Here is an 18,109-nt window from a genome sequence, read left to right as displayed (position 1 = left end):
TTGTCAGGTGATGTATTTAAAAATTAGTAACTCTGAAACATGACATGTCCTTGAAAGAGAAATATGCGTGATCTTATTGAAGTTTTTATGGAATGTTAACTGACTTCCTCTTAGTGGGCTCCACAGTCTTGCAAGTAAGAAAATCTGTTCCACGGCCATTGCCAGATTCGATTTTTTTTTTCAGAGGTGAATGAACCGCGTGGTTTAAAACCTCTATAATTAACTCAAAAAAAAAAGTTTAGATTTAAAAGAAAACTTTTGTCTGTCATGTTAAGTTATGACAACTTGTATTTGAAAATGGGAGATCGGGGTCATCCTGGGGGTGGTCACTCAGAACATTTTATTTTTTTGCTGGCTAGAAAAAAGGATGCCGTGTACTTCATGGAAGCAATGGAAGCCGCTCTCTGGCAACGATTTTGGCCCATTGCTGTGGGGGCTGGAACGATGAGAGGATACAATATATTGCTTGGAAAATCTTTGCAATAAATGAAAGTTCTTCCAAGCAAATTTTCTGGCGTTTAAAGAGGCTGACTGTTGGGAGCCAAATCATTGCTCTGCACAGTGAACTTAGATTTTTTAATCAATATCAGCATATTAATATCAGCATAGAAACGTGTTGTTTATTGATGCTTCGAAACATTCTCTAGAAACCTGTAGGGTAGATGTACCAATAGTGGAGGCACTAAGCACGATTGAACTTCTTTTAACCGCCTAAATTCAAGAAGCGCAATTAATGTACATGTTAATGTTGTAACGGGATGTAACGACCGCTGATTTAATGAGAAAAATAATTTCATCGCAGTAATCCACGGCATGTCAGTGAAAAGTAATACCTCCACTATTGGTACACTGTTCCTTTAGTTGCGGTATATTTTTAATTTGTGTTCCTATAGTTGCGGTATCCGTTGTTTTCTTATGGGATCCTCCACTATAGGAACACTTTACCGCAACTATTGGTACAAGTAAGAAAAGTTTTAGCAATTTTAGTGTTATTTCATCAGTTTTAAGCCAATTTGAACGTTCTTTTCAGTTATTTCGTGTATCAACAAGCCAATACGTCGATTGGCAGTGTCAGTTCTGTGGCCAATATAGTAAAATCAGTGAAAACGGCACTACCGCAACTATAGGAACACCCACAACTAAGGGAACACTTACCCTACGGAACAAAGATCAACGCTTTGGTTAGCGCTGATCGTTGAGGTTGATTCAACGCAAACTCGTTAACGTTGACGCTAACAACCATAAAAATCAACGCAACCCGACCAACCAGTCTTCATAATTCTTTATAGATCTTTGACCAACGATGGCGATCGCTAACGGTTCAAAACGAATCTATATCGATCGCTATCGAAAATCACTGACTGGTTGACCGGGAACGGCGTTGCGTTGATCCAGAGCAAAATCAACGTTAGCGGCGTTTATCGTTGATTAACGTTAACAACCCTGCAATGGACATCCCTACACGGAGAAATATTTTTACCTAATTTTTGAGTTTACTTTACCCAAAATTAAGTATATCGATTATAGTTTCAACCCAAAATCTCTCGGTTTTCTCTTTCTCCCACACGAATGTTGTCAAAAATAGAGAGAGCTGCATCTACCCAATGGGGGTACTTTGTCCCAATAAGCCAAATTTGGGTAAATGCATCTTTTCTTATGTTTGGGTCGAAAGAACTCAATTTTGCGTTAAATCAACCCAAAATTGAGTATATTTTTCTAATGGAATTAAAGCCAAACAACCTAGTGGGGACCTTGGAAATTTAGCCAAAATTGAGTTATCGGGCTCAACTACGGAATTGCGTTGAAACAACCCAAAATTGAGTTGAATTCCGTCTCCGTGTAGGAAGAAAAGCTGCTGATCACGACGATTACACCTTTTCCGACCCCTCGTTTGACATTTCTCCTTATCAGAGAGACGTTTTGCATTTTGTTTTGTTTCCACCGTTCGCATCATTTTTATTTCCAAAATAAACAACAATTACGATTTTCGCGCATTTCGTTTCGTGATTATTTTGTGATTTATGGTGAAAAACGTCGACTTATTTGTAATTTGTAATTTGTTTATTTATTCTTACGGTAACTTGTTAGTTTACACTTTTTATCAAGTCAAGGAACTTATTCTGAGAAATGATGCAAGCATTAGCAAATGAACATTGTTTGACCTGTTTCCAAAGTAAAAATCAATCACTTTTGAGGATACAAAGCGAAGAAACCCGTGGCATTGAGGGTGCTTTGAGTAAGCACTTCTGGTTCACGGTAAGAATGTTTCTTGAAATAGTGGGGTGCCTTTATCGTTGATTCTAAATTGTAGAAAGATGACATCCGTCAGGCTCACATTTGTCTGCCCTGCTGGAAGCAGGTCGACAGCTTCCATCGATTCCATGAAACCGTTGAGAAACTGTACGAGAGAGGCTCCAGCGGCGAAATGTCCCCATCAAAAGTCTTGGTCAAAAGCGAACCACAAAATGAGGAAGCGTTCGATTTCCTGGACGAGAATGATGACTCGATGACGGAAGGTATCAAACAAGAACCGGAAGCTTATTCCTGGGATGAGACAATGGATGGCCAGGAGGACATTATCGCCGACGTCGTCAAAGAAGAAGCCTCAGCTTGGGCTGTGGAAATGAATGCCGGAAGTGATTCGGAACAAAGCGATACAGAAAACGAATTGAAAGACCTAGAAGTGGCTATGCAAAACAATCCCAGAACCAAGACGAAGGAAGAGCGCTGGAAGGAGGACGAATACATCCGGGAGCACGTGAAGTACACCTGCGAGCAGTGCGGGACGACCAGCTTAACGTTCACAATGTTCCTGAAGCATGCATCCGAGGCGCACGGGAACAAGAAGGCTTTCGTCGTGTGCTGTGGGAATCGATTCTACAAGAAAATACGGCTGTACCAACATGTCCAGTGGGTGAACAATCCGGAAACGTTTCGCTGTGAAGCGTGCAAGAGGAATTACGGCAATGCTGAAGGTGAGCTAAGGGGGAAAATGGGTGCGCACGGTAGGTAGCAGCTATCTATTTAAATTCAAGTCTCTATTTTCAATAGAATGTCTCTAAAGTCTCTATTCTAACCAAAAATAAACTCTAAAGCCATTTTTTTCCTTTTACGGCTTGCAGTAAGTTTTGGTACAACGTTCTAGAGACTCCAGAGGAACCGATTCCTCGAAAAAAAAGTTTCAGGAATTTTTCGAGTTATATATCCATATATTTTTACTGGAATACTTTCGTCGGCTTCGAGAGCAATTCTTCCAGGAAATCGTACAGAAATTTATACATCGTGTTTTCAAGGAATTCTTAGAAGATTTTTTTACAGAATTCAATTCAAGATTGCCTGAGCTTTCCAATGCATCAGTAATTTTCACAAGGATTCCTCTAAAAAATAATGGACTCTCCCTGATTTTCCTCCATCAATTTCTACTGTTGATACTCTAAGGTGATCACCCAAAAATTTCAATAGAAGTTCTTCCAAGAACATCCACAAAGGTTTATTTTAGAGTTTTTGAAGGGAATCCTTTAGTGCTTTTTTAGAGCATTGCTTCGTGAAGCCCAAGCAAGACAGTTCGTTATTCATTTAGCCCGTTTGCGTTAGGTGTGTTGGTGAAGAAATTGAAAGTATTTTGGTGCTGCCCTGTTGACGATGGATTATTAAATAGTGAGCTCGTTTCATGCTTCTATTTCAAATCAATATCGTGAAAACAGTTTGAATGTTGTACTTATGCATTTATTAAAAAAAAGATTAGTTTGACGTTCTTTTTATACAACAATAAGTGACTTGATTCATCTTCTTCTTATTGGCATTACGTCCTCACTGGGACATAGCCTGCTCCTCAGCTTAATGTTGTTATGAGCACTTCCACAGTTATTAAATCAGAGCTTTCTTTGTTGCCATTTTCGCATTCGTATATTGTGTGGCGTTTCGCATTCGTATATTGAGGGCCTTCTTTAGCCGAGCGGTTAGAGTCCGCGGCTACAAAGCAAAGTCATGCTGAAGTTGTCTGGGTTCGATTCCCGGTCGGTAATGGAAATTTCCTTTACTTCACACTTAAATTATTTTACGGATTCCTGTAAAATCTCAACAGCTGAACAGTTCGGTGAAATAAATTAACGGAGAACGGTGATTTTTTACAGTATTCGGTGAAAACCACCGGAATCCGTAAAATTTCGACGGAATCACTGTGTTTTATTTCACCGAACTGTTCAGCTGTTGAGATTACGGTGAAATTCACCGTATGAGCTTAGTGTGTTCCCTGGGCATAGTGTATCATCGTATTTGCCACACGATATACGAATGCGAAAATGGCAACTTAAGCAAAGAAAGCTCTCAGTTAATAACTGTGGAAGTGCTCATAAAAACACTAAGCTGAGAAGCAGGCTCTGTCCCAGTGAGGACGTTAATGCCAAGAAGAAGAAGTAGAAGAAGATATTGTGTGGCAAGTGCGATGATACTCTATGCCCAGGGAAGTAATGGAAATTTAGCCAAGGAAATGTCCTTTACGAAAAGATCCTGGACCTACCGGGAATCGAACCCAGACACCTTAAGCATGGCTTTGCTTTGTAGCCGCGGACCACTCGCTTAGGAACACCCCCATTCATGAATCAAATCTCTTAATGTCCTATATTGTATTTATAAACTCTTTGAATGGTTCGTCACCAGAGGTGTCGTCATATTTTGTGTTCAGAATAATATAATAGAAGAAGACTATGTAAATAGATGACTTCCTAATTTGAGGTTACATCAAAGTGATGCGCACTTATCAAGGTGAATTCAGCATGTGTAGCTTCTGAATCCTTCCCACTAACAAAATCTCCTTCCCATAAAAAAGCAAAGGCATACCGTAATTTCGGGTGAAATTGATAATTTCTCACGGTTTTTCTAGTCTGTTTTCTATAATGTTAACAATGCCAAAAAACTAAACGCAGGAAAACAAGTACGAAAGTGAGCCTCATCGACTCATGCACTGAAATTTTCTAACAAATGTAATTTTAGTGTTAAGGCTAAGTAGCCCGTCATTCGTTTTGGCAACAATAATGACTTTTCAGCTTGCATTTCAAAGTTATAAAACTCATTCTTGATAGTTTATATTGACTTGAAAAAGTATCACTGTACACGCTGACATGCAAAAAGTATGCTGATACTTTTTCAGCTGTGTCAATGCTAAACCAACTGATTTTCTTTGATTTGAAATCGTGAGATGAATTAGCAACTATCATCAACGACGCGTACAAATTTCAATGATGGCCTACTTCGCCTTAATAAATATCTCTAAAATAAAAAATCAGGGGATCTCATTTCGGGATGAAATTGATCACTTGTCAATGCCATTATTGTTAGTTTTCAAATCAACTCTACATGATAAATTTGAGCTCTCTGAATCCGAATCTACTTGTCAAATTCTTAACAATGCCATATTTATATAAATAATGCATAGTTAAATTTCAACAATTACGCGAAAAACGCCTAAATGTATGCAATTTCCTAAGGAATTCAATGATATCTACCACAAATTCAATTATTTCAACCATATGAGCGAATTGGTACGAGTTTTGGTGATGAAATCTGGTTTAAGGATATATATTAAGCATCTTAACAAACTATCAGGTTTATACCATGTTCAAATCCTTGCTTAGAGTTTATAGACAAACACTGCACCGTACATGATTTTGAAATTTTACATTATTTTCATAGCAATAAACATTCTTTAACGCAAAAAACTTCACAACACACAATTCGACAATAGCTACGACAAAAAAACGTTCATTTACTGCAGCTTACATTGATATTTGTGCTTCATTAGGAATAAATAAAATCGTGTGATACGATGATCAATTTCACCCTTCTGAACAATTACACCCGATTTTACGGTAGTCGGTTTTAGGTTTCACTTTTGGTTTAGTTCCCATGAAGATGCAAAGGTATACTCGGTTTAGTTTGATTAATTGTCAAGGAATTCCTTCAGAAAATCTTGCAAAATATTATACACTAATTCATTTTTTTTTTTCAACGATTATCTTAGCATTTTATGTGGAAAATCCTCAAGGACTTCCTCAAGAGTACTTTTAGAGATCCGGGCAGGAGTTCATTTGGAATTGCTACAAAAGGTTCATCAGAGATTATAACTGGATTTCCTTTAGATAGTATGGGTTTTTGGGTACCTGGACGAATTTCCTTGGAATAATTTCCTTCATCGGAAACCTTCATCCTTAGAGAAGTTCCTGATTGAATTCTAAACGAAATCCTGGATGGAGGCATGGGAGCAGTTGCTTTGTAGCCGCGGACTCTAACCACTCGGCTAGGGAAGGCCCCTCATGAATTCTGATTCTAAATACCAAGAATTTCTAAGGCAATAAGGTACTCTAAATACCCTCCTGGATTTCCTTCAGAAATTTTTCTACCGATTTTCCCAGTAGTCTCTCTAGCAGATCTTCCAAAAATTCTTACAAGAGTTCTTCCAAGAAAATTTCTAAGGATTTATTCCATAGTTTTTAAAGAAAGTTTTTTTAGGAATCCCGACAAAGATTCTTCAAGCAGTACCTACGCCAAGACCTACGCTATTTTTTTAAGTTTCTCCAACTATTTTCATATAAATTCCTTCATGAATTCATATATGTTTTTCCTCTACAGGAATTGTAATTGCTCAATCCACACCCTGGCAGACAATTATCCGCCCATCTAGACACGGGCTGGGTGAGGACCTACCAAGCCTCCCCCGTTAACATGTCCTATACCGTTTAGCACACCGGGATCTTCCACAAGCAGGCGCCGGAATTAAAGCGGTCCCACAAGTTTCAGATACATTAAATAGATATAGTCCCTCTGCCACTAAACCGAATAGCGGCCTTCATATCATCACTAGCACTGCCTATCCCGCACGCCAAACAGAATGCCGGAAGTAGCGTGCCGTGTAGAACATCCGATGTTCTACACAGCACATCACCTCCGACACCATGCTCAACGTACAGCAAAGACATCGCTAATAAAAAGCGGAATGCGTCATTCGATTCAGTGCCAGAGGGACTATAAATGTAACGAAAAGGAAATGAAAAGATAGTAGAGATGGTTTGGTTGTTGGATTGCTGAAACGAGAAGAAATAAAGTCATTACGTTAAAACGTGGTTTTTATAGTTGAATAAATGTATCGATAGTTTCTCATCTGTTTCTTTTCCGTGTCGTAGTTGCGTCGATTCTATCCACCTCGAGTTTTGTCGTCTCCGCTCGAGCAATGAGGACCGCGATGAAATGAAAATATAAAAATATGACCATTAGTGTTTATCTATTATTTAATGTGGTTCTCATTTGCTTTTAAATACCTAAGTAACATGTGAACTCTGCCTCTATCAGAAAATTCTAATGAATTATATTTTATTCTCCTGCACTTTCCCTAACACAAAGTATTCCTATTTAGTAAGACATTTACAAGTGCAAAAGCGCAAATAAAAGTGTGGGACCTTATCGAATCATGTTGATGCCCTCAGAGCACTCATTCTTCGATTTGCGAAAAATGAGTCCGCTGAAAACACCGACCCGACTCGACGCAATCGCGCACCTCTACCAACGCCTCCGCACATGTAAAAACTTCTGCGATAAACCTGTGGTGTGAAAGAAATGCGCAATATTATTTTAATTTGAATCCTAACTGCATGACCCGTAGGCTCTATGCGTATGATTGTTCATTATTTTAGCTAAATATACCAGTTATTCCTGTACATCAGAAGAAAAGAAAAACGATTAAGAATATCTTGCAGCGTAAAGTTTAAGTGATCAAATATTAATCCTTTCTTCGAACCTAATTTCATTATACATTGGGTTATGCTATGCTTCGCGTGTGATACGAACAATTAGATTTATCAATATAATGCATTAGCATCCAAACAAATACCCTAGAAAATTTTCTTATTGTCCGACAAACATTTCAAAACAATTACGAACTGCAAAAATTCAACGGTAACTTTACTCAACAAAGCTTTCATTCGATCACCCTTAAAATACACAGTCATCAGTAGACCATGCACTATAATATCCTCCTAATATAACGCAGAGCTAAAAATCCTCTCTTGCGTTACCCAATCTGAACAAGAAAACATTTTCAAATTCTTCCCATAATTTGTGCACGGCAAAACAGATTCCACTTTCTACGTAATGTAACCTAGTATGAACAGCTGCCCAACTCTCCAGACCTGCGCCCTCCAAGATCCAAGGTGCTGCTGCCTTACGTTCAAAACTTCTTTCCTCAAAGTCTGTCTATCAATTCCGAACTCTATTGCATACTACCATACCAATCAGACCCTATTCCTGACAAGACACAGAGTCATAACCTCAATGTGATGGATTTACCCAGTAAATCCACAACCTTGTCCTAACCCCTCTTACGTTTCGCTATCCTCGAAAGTCACCCATATTGATGCTTGGCAAAAAATATCAGTATTCAATCCACAAATCCCAAATTACACCACATTACGTTGGTCCGTTTGGCGTCGCCGGTGGATACCTGTTCTGACATTCGTTTCTTTTAAACTCCATTTCAACCATGTCCCTCCACTTTATCAATACGAATGTTGACGAATCACGATAATCTGAAGATCGTGACCAGAACGAAGGTAGGATAAATCACTAGGGATCAACTACCACCCTGTTTTTCCTCTACAGGAATTGCTCCAAAATTAATTCCGGTATGGTTTTTGAAAATCTAAGATCAGTGATCTGACATTAAGTTACTCCAAAATGTATCTAACAATTTCGTGAACATTTCATCTACGAATACTCCTGCAGTTTTTACAACTAATTCTCTAGTAATTTTTAAGTAAAATTTCCATAGATTGTTCAAAATTTCATATGAGGTTTCACACCAGCAAATACTACAGCAATTATTCCGACCATTCCTACACAAGTTTCTTCAGGGATTTCTGTTCAATATTTTCCATGGAATGCCTCCAGAAAATCCTGCATGATTTTATCCAGGAATTAAATTGATTATTTTCCAAAATCATTATCTGAGAAATATATCTTCCATCAAGATTCTCTCAAAAGTTAGGGTGTTTTTCAGAGATCCTCGCAAGCATCAGGGATTTCTACAAATGTTTCAGCAGACATTACTATAAAATCTGTTTTATCGATAATTTCCGGATTTTTTCAAGGATTTATGAAGTAGTTTTTTAAAAAAGTCTTCGATGATTCCATGGAAATATCGCTTGGAAAATTCTTCCAGATCTTCTATTTGGAAACTTCTCAATGAATTTATCTTAGCTTTTCTGAAGAAACCTCTGGAGTAATTTCAAAAGGTAAATCTAGATCAATTCTTGATTGAAATCTTGAAAACAAAACTTTAAAAAATCTGGAAGAAAACCCTAAGAAATCAGTTATGCCTTCACTTATTAGAGAAATTATTGCTTGAACTCCTTTAAAATGCCCTATACGGGAATCCTACACGGAATCCTAGCGAAATTGATTGAAGAATCACTGGATGTACTCTATGATTTGTTTGAGATATTTTTTTTTTAAAATCCAGGTTGAATTCTTGGAGAACATGGAATTAATCTAACAACGGAACTAATTTAAATTTCAATTCTTTAATCTTCCTAACGCATTAGAAAAAAAATTACACATTGTGCATTAATTGGATGCTTTCGACTGTTATGAGTTACACCGGGAATTTTCTTAGCGGCTTTCATTCTCAACGGCGATCAGAACTAAAATATTTCTTCTACGCCCAACGGATTGAAAATGCAATCGAAACGTTGGGCGTAGAAGAAATATTTTAGTTCTGATTGCCGTTGAGACTGAATGCCGCTAAGAAAATGCCCGGTATTGTGCATTAAGGGTGACAAATGACCCGTAATTTTGAAACGCTCTCAAAAATCCATTTTTGAACCGATCTTCGTTATTTTAGCTATGGTTGTTATGGTGCAGAGCTATTCAGGCACTTACATGATTCACTTTGACAAGGAGGGGGTTTTTCTCGGCCAAATTGTCTAAAACTTGGCAAAAAGCAGCACTTAAATACGAGGCATATTGTAGCCAAATGTGAGCTCAGTAGCTTTCAAAAAAAGCCACTGTCTAAGTGAATCAAAAGTGCCAAGAATAGGATCCGACTCCCTATACGATATGGAACCCTAGAATAGAACTGTGGATATTTTTTTCTGGGCACAATGGCACAAGGACACATGGAACCGGTTTCAGAAGGAGCTGGTACATATTATATTCAGCAGTTTATACGCATGTGTGGTACGACGGTTCAAATTTGGTTTTTCATTCCGATTTACAAGAGCATCAAGTGGACCAACATCTAGATTTGACCGGATCTAGTCGGAGTACTTCGGAAACGGCTCCTGAAGTGGACATTTTCAGACCATCATATAATTCCATCATGAGACAGCTCAAAATTCATGATTTTTCATCCAGATCTAAATAGACACCATTCCAAAATCAAAAATAAAATTGTTCGTGGATTTCTAGAGAGATTCGTTCTGGGCTTCTAAAATCATGCAGGAATTTCTCCAAGAGCTCCTCTTGGAATTCTTCCAGAGATTCTACCACGAATTCTTGCAATAATTTCATCAGAAATTATCGTAACAATTTCTCTATGGTTCACATACGGGAAATGTCTACAAAAAATCCTCCGGTAAAATCTCTACTAAATTTCTTTTGGAAAATCTCATGGATTCCTACAAGGTTCAATCCTGGGCCCGCTGTTATGGAATGCGATGTACGATGACGTACTGAGGCCAGTGTTGGGAAACTCGTACTCGCGAGTAAAAAAATACTCACTCTCGTACTCTTTGTGAGTATGGTGAGTAACCAATTCCCAAAGCAAAATAAAATTGTACATTAGTATGTTCTATATAGTCTAGGTGGAAGATTGTATATGTTTACAGCTGCTATCGACTTCAGCGTGTATGTATGCCGTTTTTTAGTATGGTTGTTTAAACTTTACTGAATTTAGAGTTAGTTTTTAAACATAGATAAACAAGTTATAATGGTGGAAGTCCGGTTGTGTTCAAATACTTTCCATTAAATAATAATGAAACTTTTTTTGAATGCATTTATGTCATTGATATTGAATTGAAATATTAGTAAAAATGGTATAAGGTATTTTTATGTAAAACTAAAAAAAATACAGAAAAAGTTTTTGCCTATTTTTTGTCATCACTTTTCACTTGCCACCAAGTTTGTCGTTTTGAACAATTAGTTGAAAAACTAACAGTTATATTCACGATTTCTATTAATCTCAACATTAGTTAAGGCATCCTGATGAACAATAACATAAGTAGGAATCTCTTACCTATCGCAATGTTCTGAATGGCCTCAAAGGTTTACGCATGAGTTTGAAACGTTAATTCATATATTCAGTAAACTATGCAAATTATTTTCACTTATCCCATATCCACCTCCCCCGCGGTACTTTACATAAATTTTGTTTGTGATTGGCATCTTGTCCATCTCATATGTTGATTTGGATTGGAAGCTTTATGACGGTTCAATTGGCTGCTCATGCCTCTTCGTATTTCTCGTATTCATTAAATTGAATTCACGCTTAATTTATACGCAATTTCGCATTTAAATATTTTCAGCAAACCTAATGTATTTTGCAAGTTTGTTCTAGAAAACTCGTGTGCAACGTTTCCGAATAAAGATTTCTGATCAGAAAAAAGTTCGGAATTTATTATATTTTGCTTGGTTTCTACACTAATGAGGTATAAAGAAGGACCGTTGAGAAAATGTTGACAATAAGGATAAAGATACTGAATGATAAGATTATTCTCATTAAACCATATCCACGGGCCTCTGATTATTGTTTGGTTATTTTTACTGTTATGTGGTAATAGCAAGCTTGCATATTTTTTCAATATAGAAATTTCAATAGTGCTGTTTTAGGAACAGACGTTAAGAAATGTATAATTTTCAACGTTGAATCTAGCTGCGGTTCGTTATACGACTGTCACATGTGCTCACTGTTCTCATAAAGGTCCCAAATGAATAAAAAAAAATCAGAAATATTGTTCACTTGTTTTGTTCGTTTCTATCTAATACATGTGACACCTGACTTCTTGTTAGATTTCTATTCCTCTTTTATGATCTAATGTGTTGTCAGAAAACTGGTATGAATTAATGAAAATTGAAAAGGAGAGCGAAAAAAGCTGGTGCTGAAGTTGTCGCACAAAATATTGCTGGCAACGCTGTTTGGCACACCAATCAGCGGCTTATTAGTTTTGGCACGAAATTCAGATACGTTTTGTCTCAGGTTTTTATTATTGCGGTAGTGTTATGATCCAATAATACAATAATTGTAACTTGTACGTTATATTGTACGTTTATTCACAGCGATTGTATATTATTCTCCACATGGCGAAAAAAATTACCAAAATTTTGAGTTTATCCAGTAAACCGATTATTATTTGAACCCAAAATCTCTTAGTATGCTTTTTATTCCTCACGAATGTTGTCATCAGTGATGAAAACTGCATTTACCCAAGGGTTGGGGATGGCACTTTAGCACAATAAGCTAAATTTTGGTAACTGTAATTTTTCTAAAGCTTGTATAGAAACAACTCAATTTAGCGTTAAATCAAACCAAATTTTAGTATTTTCATTTGCGTCCATTTATTACGTAACGCTTAAATTGAAAATTACGCGGAATCATAAATCAATCTAAATTTGGCTAATTTTCACTCAAATCAGATCCGAGGCAGAAGAAACCAGTTGATTGTCTAAGCAGTTTGATGTAAGTAGTTTTTGTTTGATAGCGGTGAAAAAATACTTGTAAAAATTATTGTATTTTTTACTTAGCAATCACTTTCAAAGTAAAAAAAAATAAAAGCAATGCGCCCAAACTTTATTCTTTTAAATTATTTTTCTTGTTTATATTTTTGCGCATAAAATTATAATATTCATAATACTTATGTAATATGTATACTTTAAAATATGAATAACAAAATACAGCCTGATCGATATACCAAAAATTGACCAAGGATGTTTTTAGAGATGGTCGGGTAACGGGTTTTCAAACCCGACCCGAATCCGGAAAAAAAAATCCAAACCGAGCCCTCGAACCCAAATTATCGGGTGCGGGTTTGAAGAAATAAAATGATTCGGGTTCGGGTTTGAAAAGTGTGAAACCCGGCCATCTATATTGTTTATTCATATGATTGCTATTGCTGTTTGCATTTGAGGTGCAAATCTTGAATAAATGTCCTCCAAATGCGGTAACACAAACCAATCAGAGGACTCCTAGCTACGATTATATAATTCACCGCTGACCTAGATAGAAAAACCTATCTTTGACATCGCATTTCTTGTGAAAAATCTTACCGCGTTCTGTGTTCCCGCATTTGATATTTGCGTTTCAAACGCACACAGCAATACTATTATAAGAGAATCGTGACAACCATATATTCCTTCGTGGTGTCGATGATTCAATCACAGACAAACAGACGTCACACTCTCATCATTGTGCATCGACCACGTTTTCAACGGTCGATTCAAAAATATGGCAGGTGGCCAACCCGTTTAATGTGTTTAATTTTAATATATACAGTGACCGGCACAAAAAAAGATCCACCCCAAGCATATATCGAAATTTGCACAAACTTGTGATTTTTTTTTAAACTTATCATAATTTCAATTAATGTAAAAGTCACATATACCGTCGGACGGGGCTACTTTTGATTCCAGGGGCTACTTTGGACACTCACCTTTTGTATTTATTAGCAGCGTAAATATTAATCTGAGCGATTTTGTGTCTTTAGCACTTTTATTAACCAATATATGCTCTACCACTAGGCATGATTTTTTCTTGGAACAACATCAACAATAACAGGATAAACAAGAAAACATTTAAAAACAGCTCGAATAAATATTCACAAGGTATAAAACATTGGCTATACAAACATTGTTTTGAATTTTACCCCGTGTCGTGGAAACTTATTGTGAGCATCACAAAACTATCGAATCGTCATATTTCATGAAAATATTGTGATTTGTTTTGCTTAAAATTGTTGTTTTATTAAAATAATTGATCAAAGGTGTTATTTTTGCGACTTTTATTTTATTATAATGTTTTGGTTTGTGTATTTTACATCATGAAAATTAAAATAAATGTTTGTTCAAGTGAATAGCCATAAAACACACATATTTCAATACGTACCAATGCCAAATTCACAGCATAATCTCTAAAAAACTATTTTTCGTCATATTTTACATGAATTTGTAGTACAGAACAGTTGCAACTTTCAAATGCTTAAATTAAACTGTTCTTAAGCCAGCTCTAAACTGCTAAGAAGCTAAAAGCATATTACAAAAGCAAACTTACTTCTTTACGTTCTTGCGAAACTTTACTTCATAGATTGCGTTTTTAATGAAAATTAAATACTGATAGTAAATTAGATACCGGTATTAATGTGATCCTTCTACATATCGTTCATATAACAGTAAGAATAGAAAAAAAGAGTTTTTGTACATAGCTCATTTATCATCGCAGTACCTAGTAGTAACGTCGTTCGTTTATGTCAACTTGAAAATCGAGTATTCGTAACTGATAGTTCCATTTAAGAGGAAGTTGAAAATTTAAGTTTCATACTTCAAATGAGAATAGTGAATGGCATGTTTCGTTGAAATTTGTTATATATGTGTAATTGATTCTTGCTTTGCTGTTTTCTACATTAAGTTTATCAATGAAAAACGTTCAATAACATCACAGCGGACGACACTCCATTGAATCAGTTTGAAAGTTATAAGGAAAAAGCATTTCATTAGCAAATTGTGAAAATGTCCAAAGTAGCCCCTTTTTTGTCTTGAAGGACACACTTTTTTCGCTATTCAAGTATTTTTGTTATTTCTTGATGGATATGCCTCATATTTTGCACATTTGGTACGAACATATACAACTTGAATATAGGCAAAAATTATCAATATCCATCCATAATTCTAAGAGTTACAAATTCTCAAAGTGAAAGAATGTGGAAATAATGTCAAAAGAAGCCCCGTTTGACGGTACCTCCAAACTTCATTTCAGAATAATAACATGATTGATTTTGTTTTCTAAAAATAAAAAATTATAAGTTTTTTCTTTACTTAGTTTTTTTTAGTATGACAGAAAAAAAGATCCACTACCGTAAAATTAATTTTTCGTGTAATTTACGTTGGTGAGCCCCCGGTTTTAACACTTCATTGTTTTTGTTTGTCGACAACATAAATTGTAGAGCTCTTAAGTCAACTGCAAGTGTTCAAAAGAATTGGTTTTGAAGCTGTGGAAGCTGTGGAAAAATGGGCGGAGGCAAAATTTCAATGCAGATCCGAAACCTTATTTTGCGTGATGCTAAGCGCAACCTATCACAACGAAAAATAGCGGAGAAGTTTGGAGTGAGCCGTGGCGCAGTGCAAAAGATAATACTGAAGCACCAAAAGTTCGGAAGTGTTGCTGATCGAAAGGGGAGAGGATCAAAACGCAAGAGCAGTGCGCGAACCGACGACCTGATCATCCGGCAAATCAAGAAAGATCCACGCACAACCGTGCGTGCGATTAAGGAAAGGCTAGATTTGACGATTTCCGAACGTACTATTCGACGACGCATGGCAGAACGGGAATTGAAGAGCTATTTTGCTAAAAAGCGACCAATGATCAGCAAGGTCAACAAACATAAACGACTCCTCTTCGCCAGAAACCACATCAACAAGCCCCTGGAGTTCTGGAAGCATGTCATCTGGTCAGACGAGTCAAAGTTTGAGCTCTTCAACAAGAAACGGTGACTAAGAGTTTGGCGGAAGAGCTGTGAGGAGCTCCAGGATAGACATCTCCAACCAACAATGAAGCATGGCGGTGGAAACATTATGGTTTGGGGCTGTTTCTCGTGGTTTGGCGTGGGAAACTTGGCCCAAATCAACGGCATTATGACGGCAGAAGGGTACATCGACATATTGTGTGAGAATCTGGAGGAATCGATGCTTAAAATGGGACTGGAGAATAATAACACCTTTCAGCAAGACAACGACCCCAAACACACGGCGAAAAAAAAACGAGCATTCTTCAGGTCAACCCGCATCAAATCCATGGAATGGCACCCCAGAGCCCCGATTTGAATCCCATTCAAAATCTCTGGGCAATACTTGACAACAAGGTGGATAAAACTGGTGTTACAAATAAACAGGCGTATTTTGCAGCCCTGCAAAAGGCTTGGGACGATTTAGACCAACAGCACCTCCGAAAGCATGCCAAAGCGTCTTCAGTTGGTGATTGAGGTCAAAGGAGGTCATATTGAGTACTAATGATTTGTTTTGATTTTTTTTTGTTATTGTTTTGTAAAAAAACGTGAAGTGGATCTTTTTTTCTGTCATACTCAAAAACCTAAGTATAAAGCGATATGATTTTTTAAATTTTCTTTTTAATAAAAATCAATGATGTTTCTATGACAAAATGAAGTTTGGAAGTTTACTTTTCTGTTACATAAACAGAAATAAAAATAAGTTTCAAAAAAATCACAAGTTTGAAGCAATTTTCTTATAAACTGAGAGTGGATCTTTTTTTGTGCCGGTCACTGTACATTGTGAGCTGAACTGCCCTGGGGTCATTCATCTTTTTTAGCAAAGTATATGACAAACAAAGAAGCTTAGTAACCCTCAGCATTTCAGAGGTAGTAAAATTTACAAAAATGATGTAGAATTTAAAAAATCGATGTTTTAGAATGTGTTTATATTACATATATGATTTACATAAGTTAAAGGAAGTAAACTACTCCTGACTAGTATGTCCTTTAGAACACCGGTTTATGGACATAGACAGGCAATGATATATGTTTGATTCGAGCAGTGTGTAATATACTGGATATCCAAATGTTTCACCTTTTTTGTTTGTTCAAAGCTTAAAATTGAAATTTACCAAAGATAGTACATGGAAATGACCAGTCTAGGAATTTATTTCAAACGTGACTACTTGTGAGTTGAATATTGTTCGAAAAATTGTTTGAAACATAAACAACTGCATATTTTTTCTGACAAAAGTAGGTTCAAGTGAAGGTTATCATACTGTGTCAGTTATATCTATTTATATGCTAATATTTTTGATTCCGACTTTTGTCACCTGTTCAAAATGTTTGGACAAAATTCAAAATCATAAGTTTTTCAGAAACATAATTAAGTAGGAAATTTTCTCTTCTTCCTAGAGCAAAGAGTACTATTGGTACTCTATCTTATGATATGCAAAAATAGTCAATTGGTAAATAAAGCTATTAGTTGATAATTGTGAAAATGCTCATAAGTACATAAAGTTAAAAAGAAGAATCAGACCCAGTAGAGCAGTTTGTGTTAAGAATTTATATTATTACGATTGTTGAGAAAATTTTCTAGTTTACGGTAGCCGCAGAGTTCTACCACAGCTGTCAAAGTTCTACCGCAGACTTCGAAATCATTCTATCATTGAAGCAAACAATCCAATCGTAGTATGTTTGAAAGAGAAAACGCTATGAAAAATAGCAACAAACAACAATCATCAAGACGGTATCCAAGGTATCATTGAAGCCTATTGATGATTTAACAATACTAATCAGTGATATGACAGCTGCGGTAGCTTTTCGTGAAACCGTAAAACGGAAAGTTTTCATTAAAATTGCAATATAATAACGTTTTGCGTGCATCAAAAAGTTTTCAGAATAAAATGTTCATCTTATCATTTGAATAAGGTCACCCCAAGAATAGCCTTACTTATTACTTATTATTTATTTGGGCCATTCGCAAGCTTTTAGAATATTTACAATATTAACTAGCATAATGTTAAAAAACACGTTAATAAAGATGAAAAAAAAAAAAAAAAAAAAATTACTCACGAGTGAGTAAGTGTTAGTCGAAAACTCACTCCCGAGTATGAGCTGTACAACTGAAACTAACGCCTGAGTATACTCACGCGAGAGTTCAAGCTGTACAACTCATACTCGCGAGCGAGTTTGCAGTTTTCAGTGAGTACTCACGAGTTTCCCAACACTGAAGGCTGCCCCTTCCGATGGGTGTTAAGATTGTTGGCTTCGCCGACGATATCACCCTAGTGGTCTATGGTGAATCGATGGAGGAAGTAGAGTTGACAGCAGCGCACTCTATTTCCATAGTTGAGGAATGGATGAAGTCT

At 36.5% G+C, this 18,109-nt stretch overlaps 2 protein-coding genes across 3 annotated transcripts in view; one reads left to right on the top strand and one right to left on the bottom strand.

Moving 5' to 3' along the window:
* The window catches only part of LOC5576371 (zinc finger imprinted 3), a 65,328-nt gene that overhangs the window by 27,754 nt on the left and 19,465 nt on the right, over positions 1–18,109 (bottom strand). The window lies entirely within an intron of this gene.
* LOC5576370 (integrin beta-PS) overlaps positions 1,964–18,109 on the top strand; it is an 88,194-nt gene continuing 72,048 nt past the window's right edge. The window contains exons 1-2 of one of the 2 annotated variants that reach the window (XM_021839733.1): positions 1,964–2,256; positions 2,312–2,975. In XM_021839733.1, the coding sequence (XP_021695425.1) occupies positions 2,128–2,256; positions 2,312–2,975 (793 nt within the window). In that variant the 5' untranslated portion in view covers positions 1,964–2,127. The remainder of the gene's footprint in view (positions 2,257–2,311; positions 2,976–18,109) is intronic. The other variant, XM_021839723.1, reaches the window with a different exon arrangement.

This window comes from Aedes aegypti, chromosome 1, assembly GCF_002204515.2.
Source record: "Aedes aegypti strain LVP_AGWG chromosome 1, AaegL5.0 Primary Assembly, whole genome shotgun sequence".
Lineage (NCBI taxonomy): Eukaryota > Metazoa > Arthropoda > Insecta > Diptera > Culicidae > Aedes > Aedes aegypti.
Note: the sequence above shows the minus strand (reverse complement) of the source record. Positions and strands in the feature narration are given on the sequence as shown.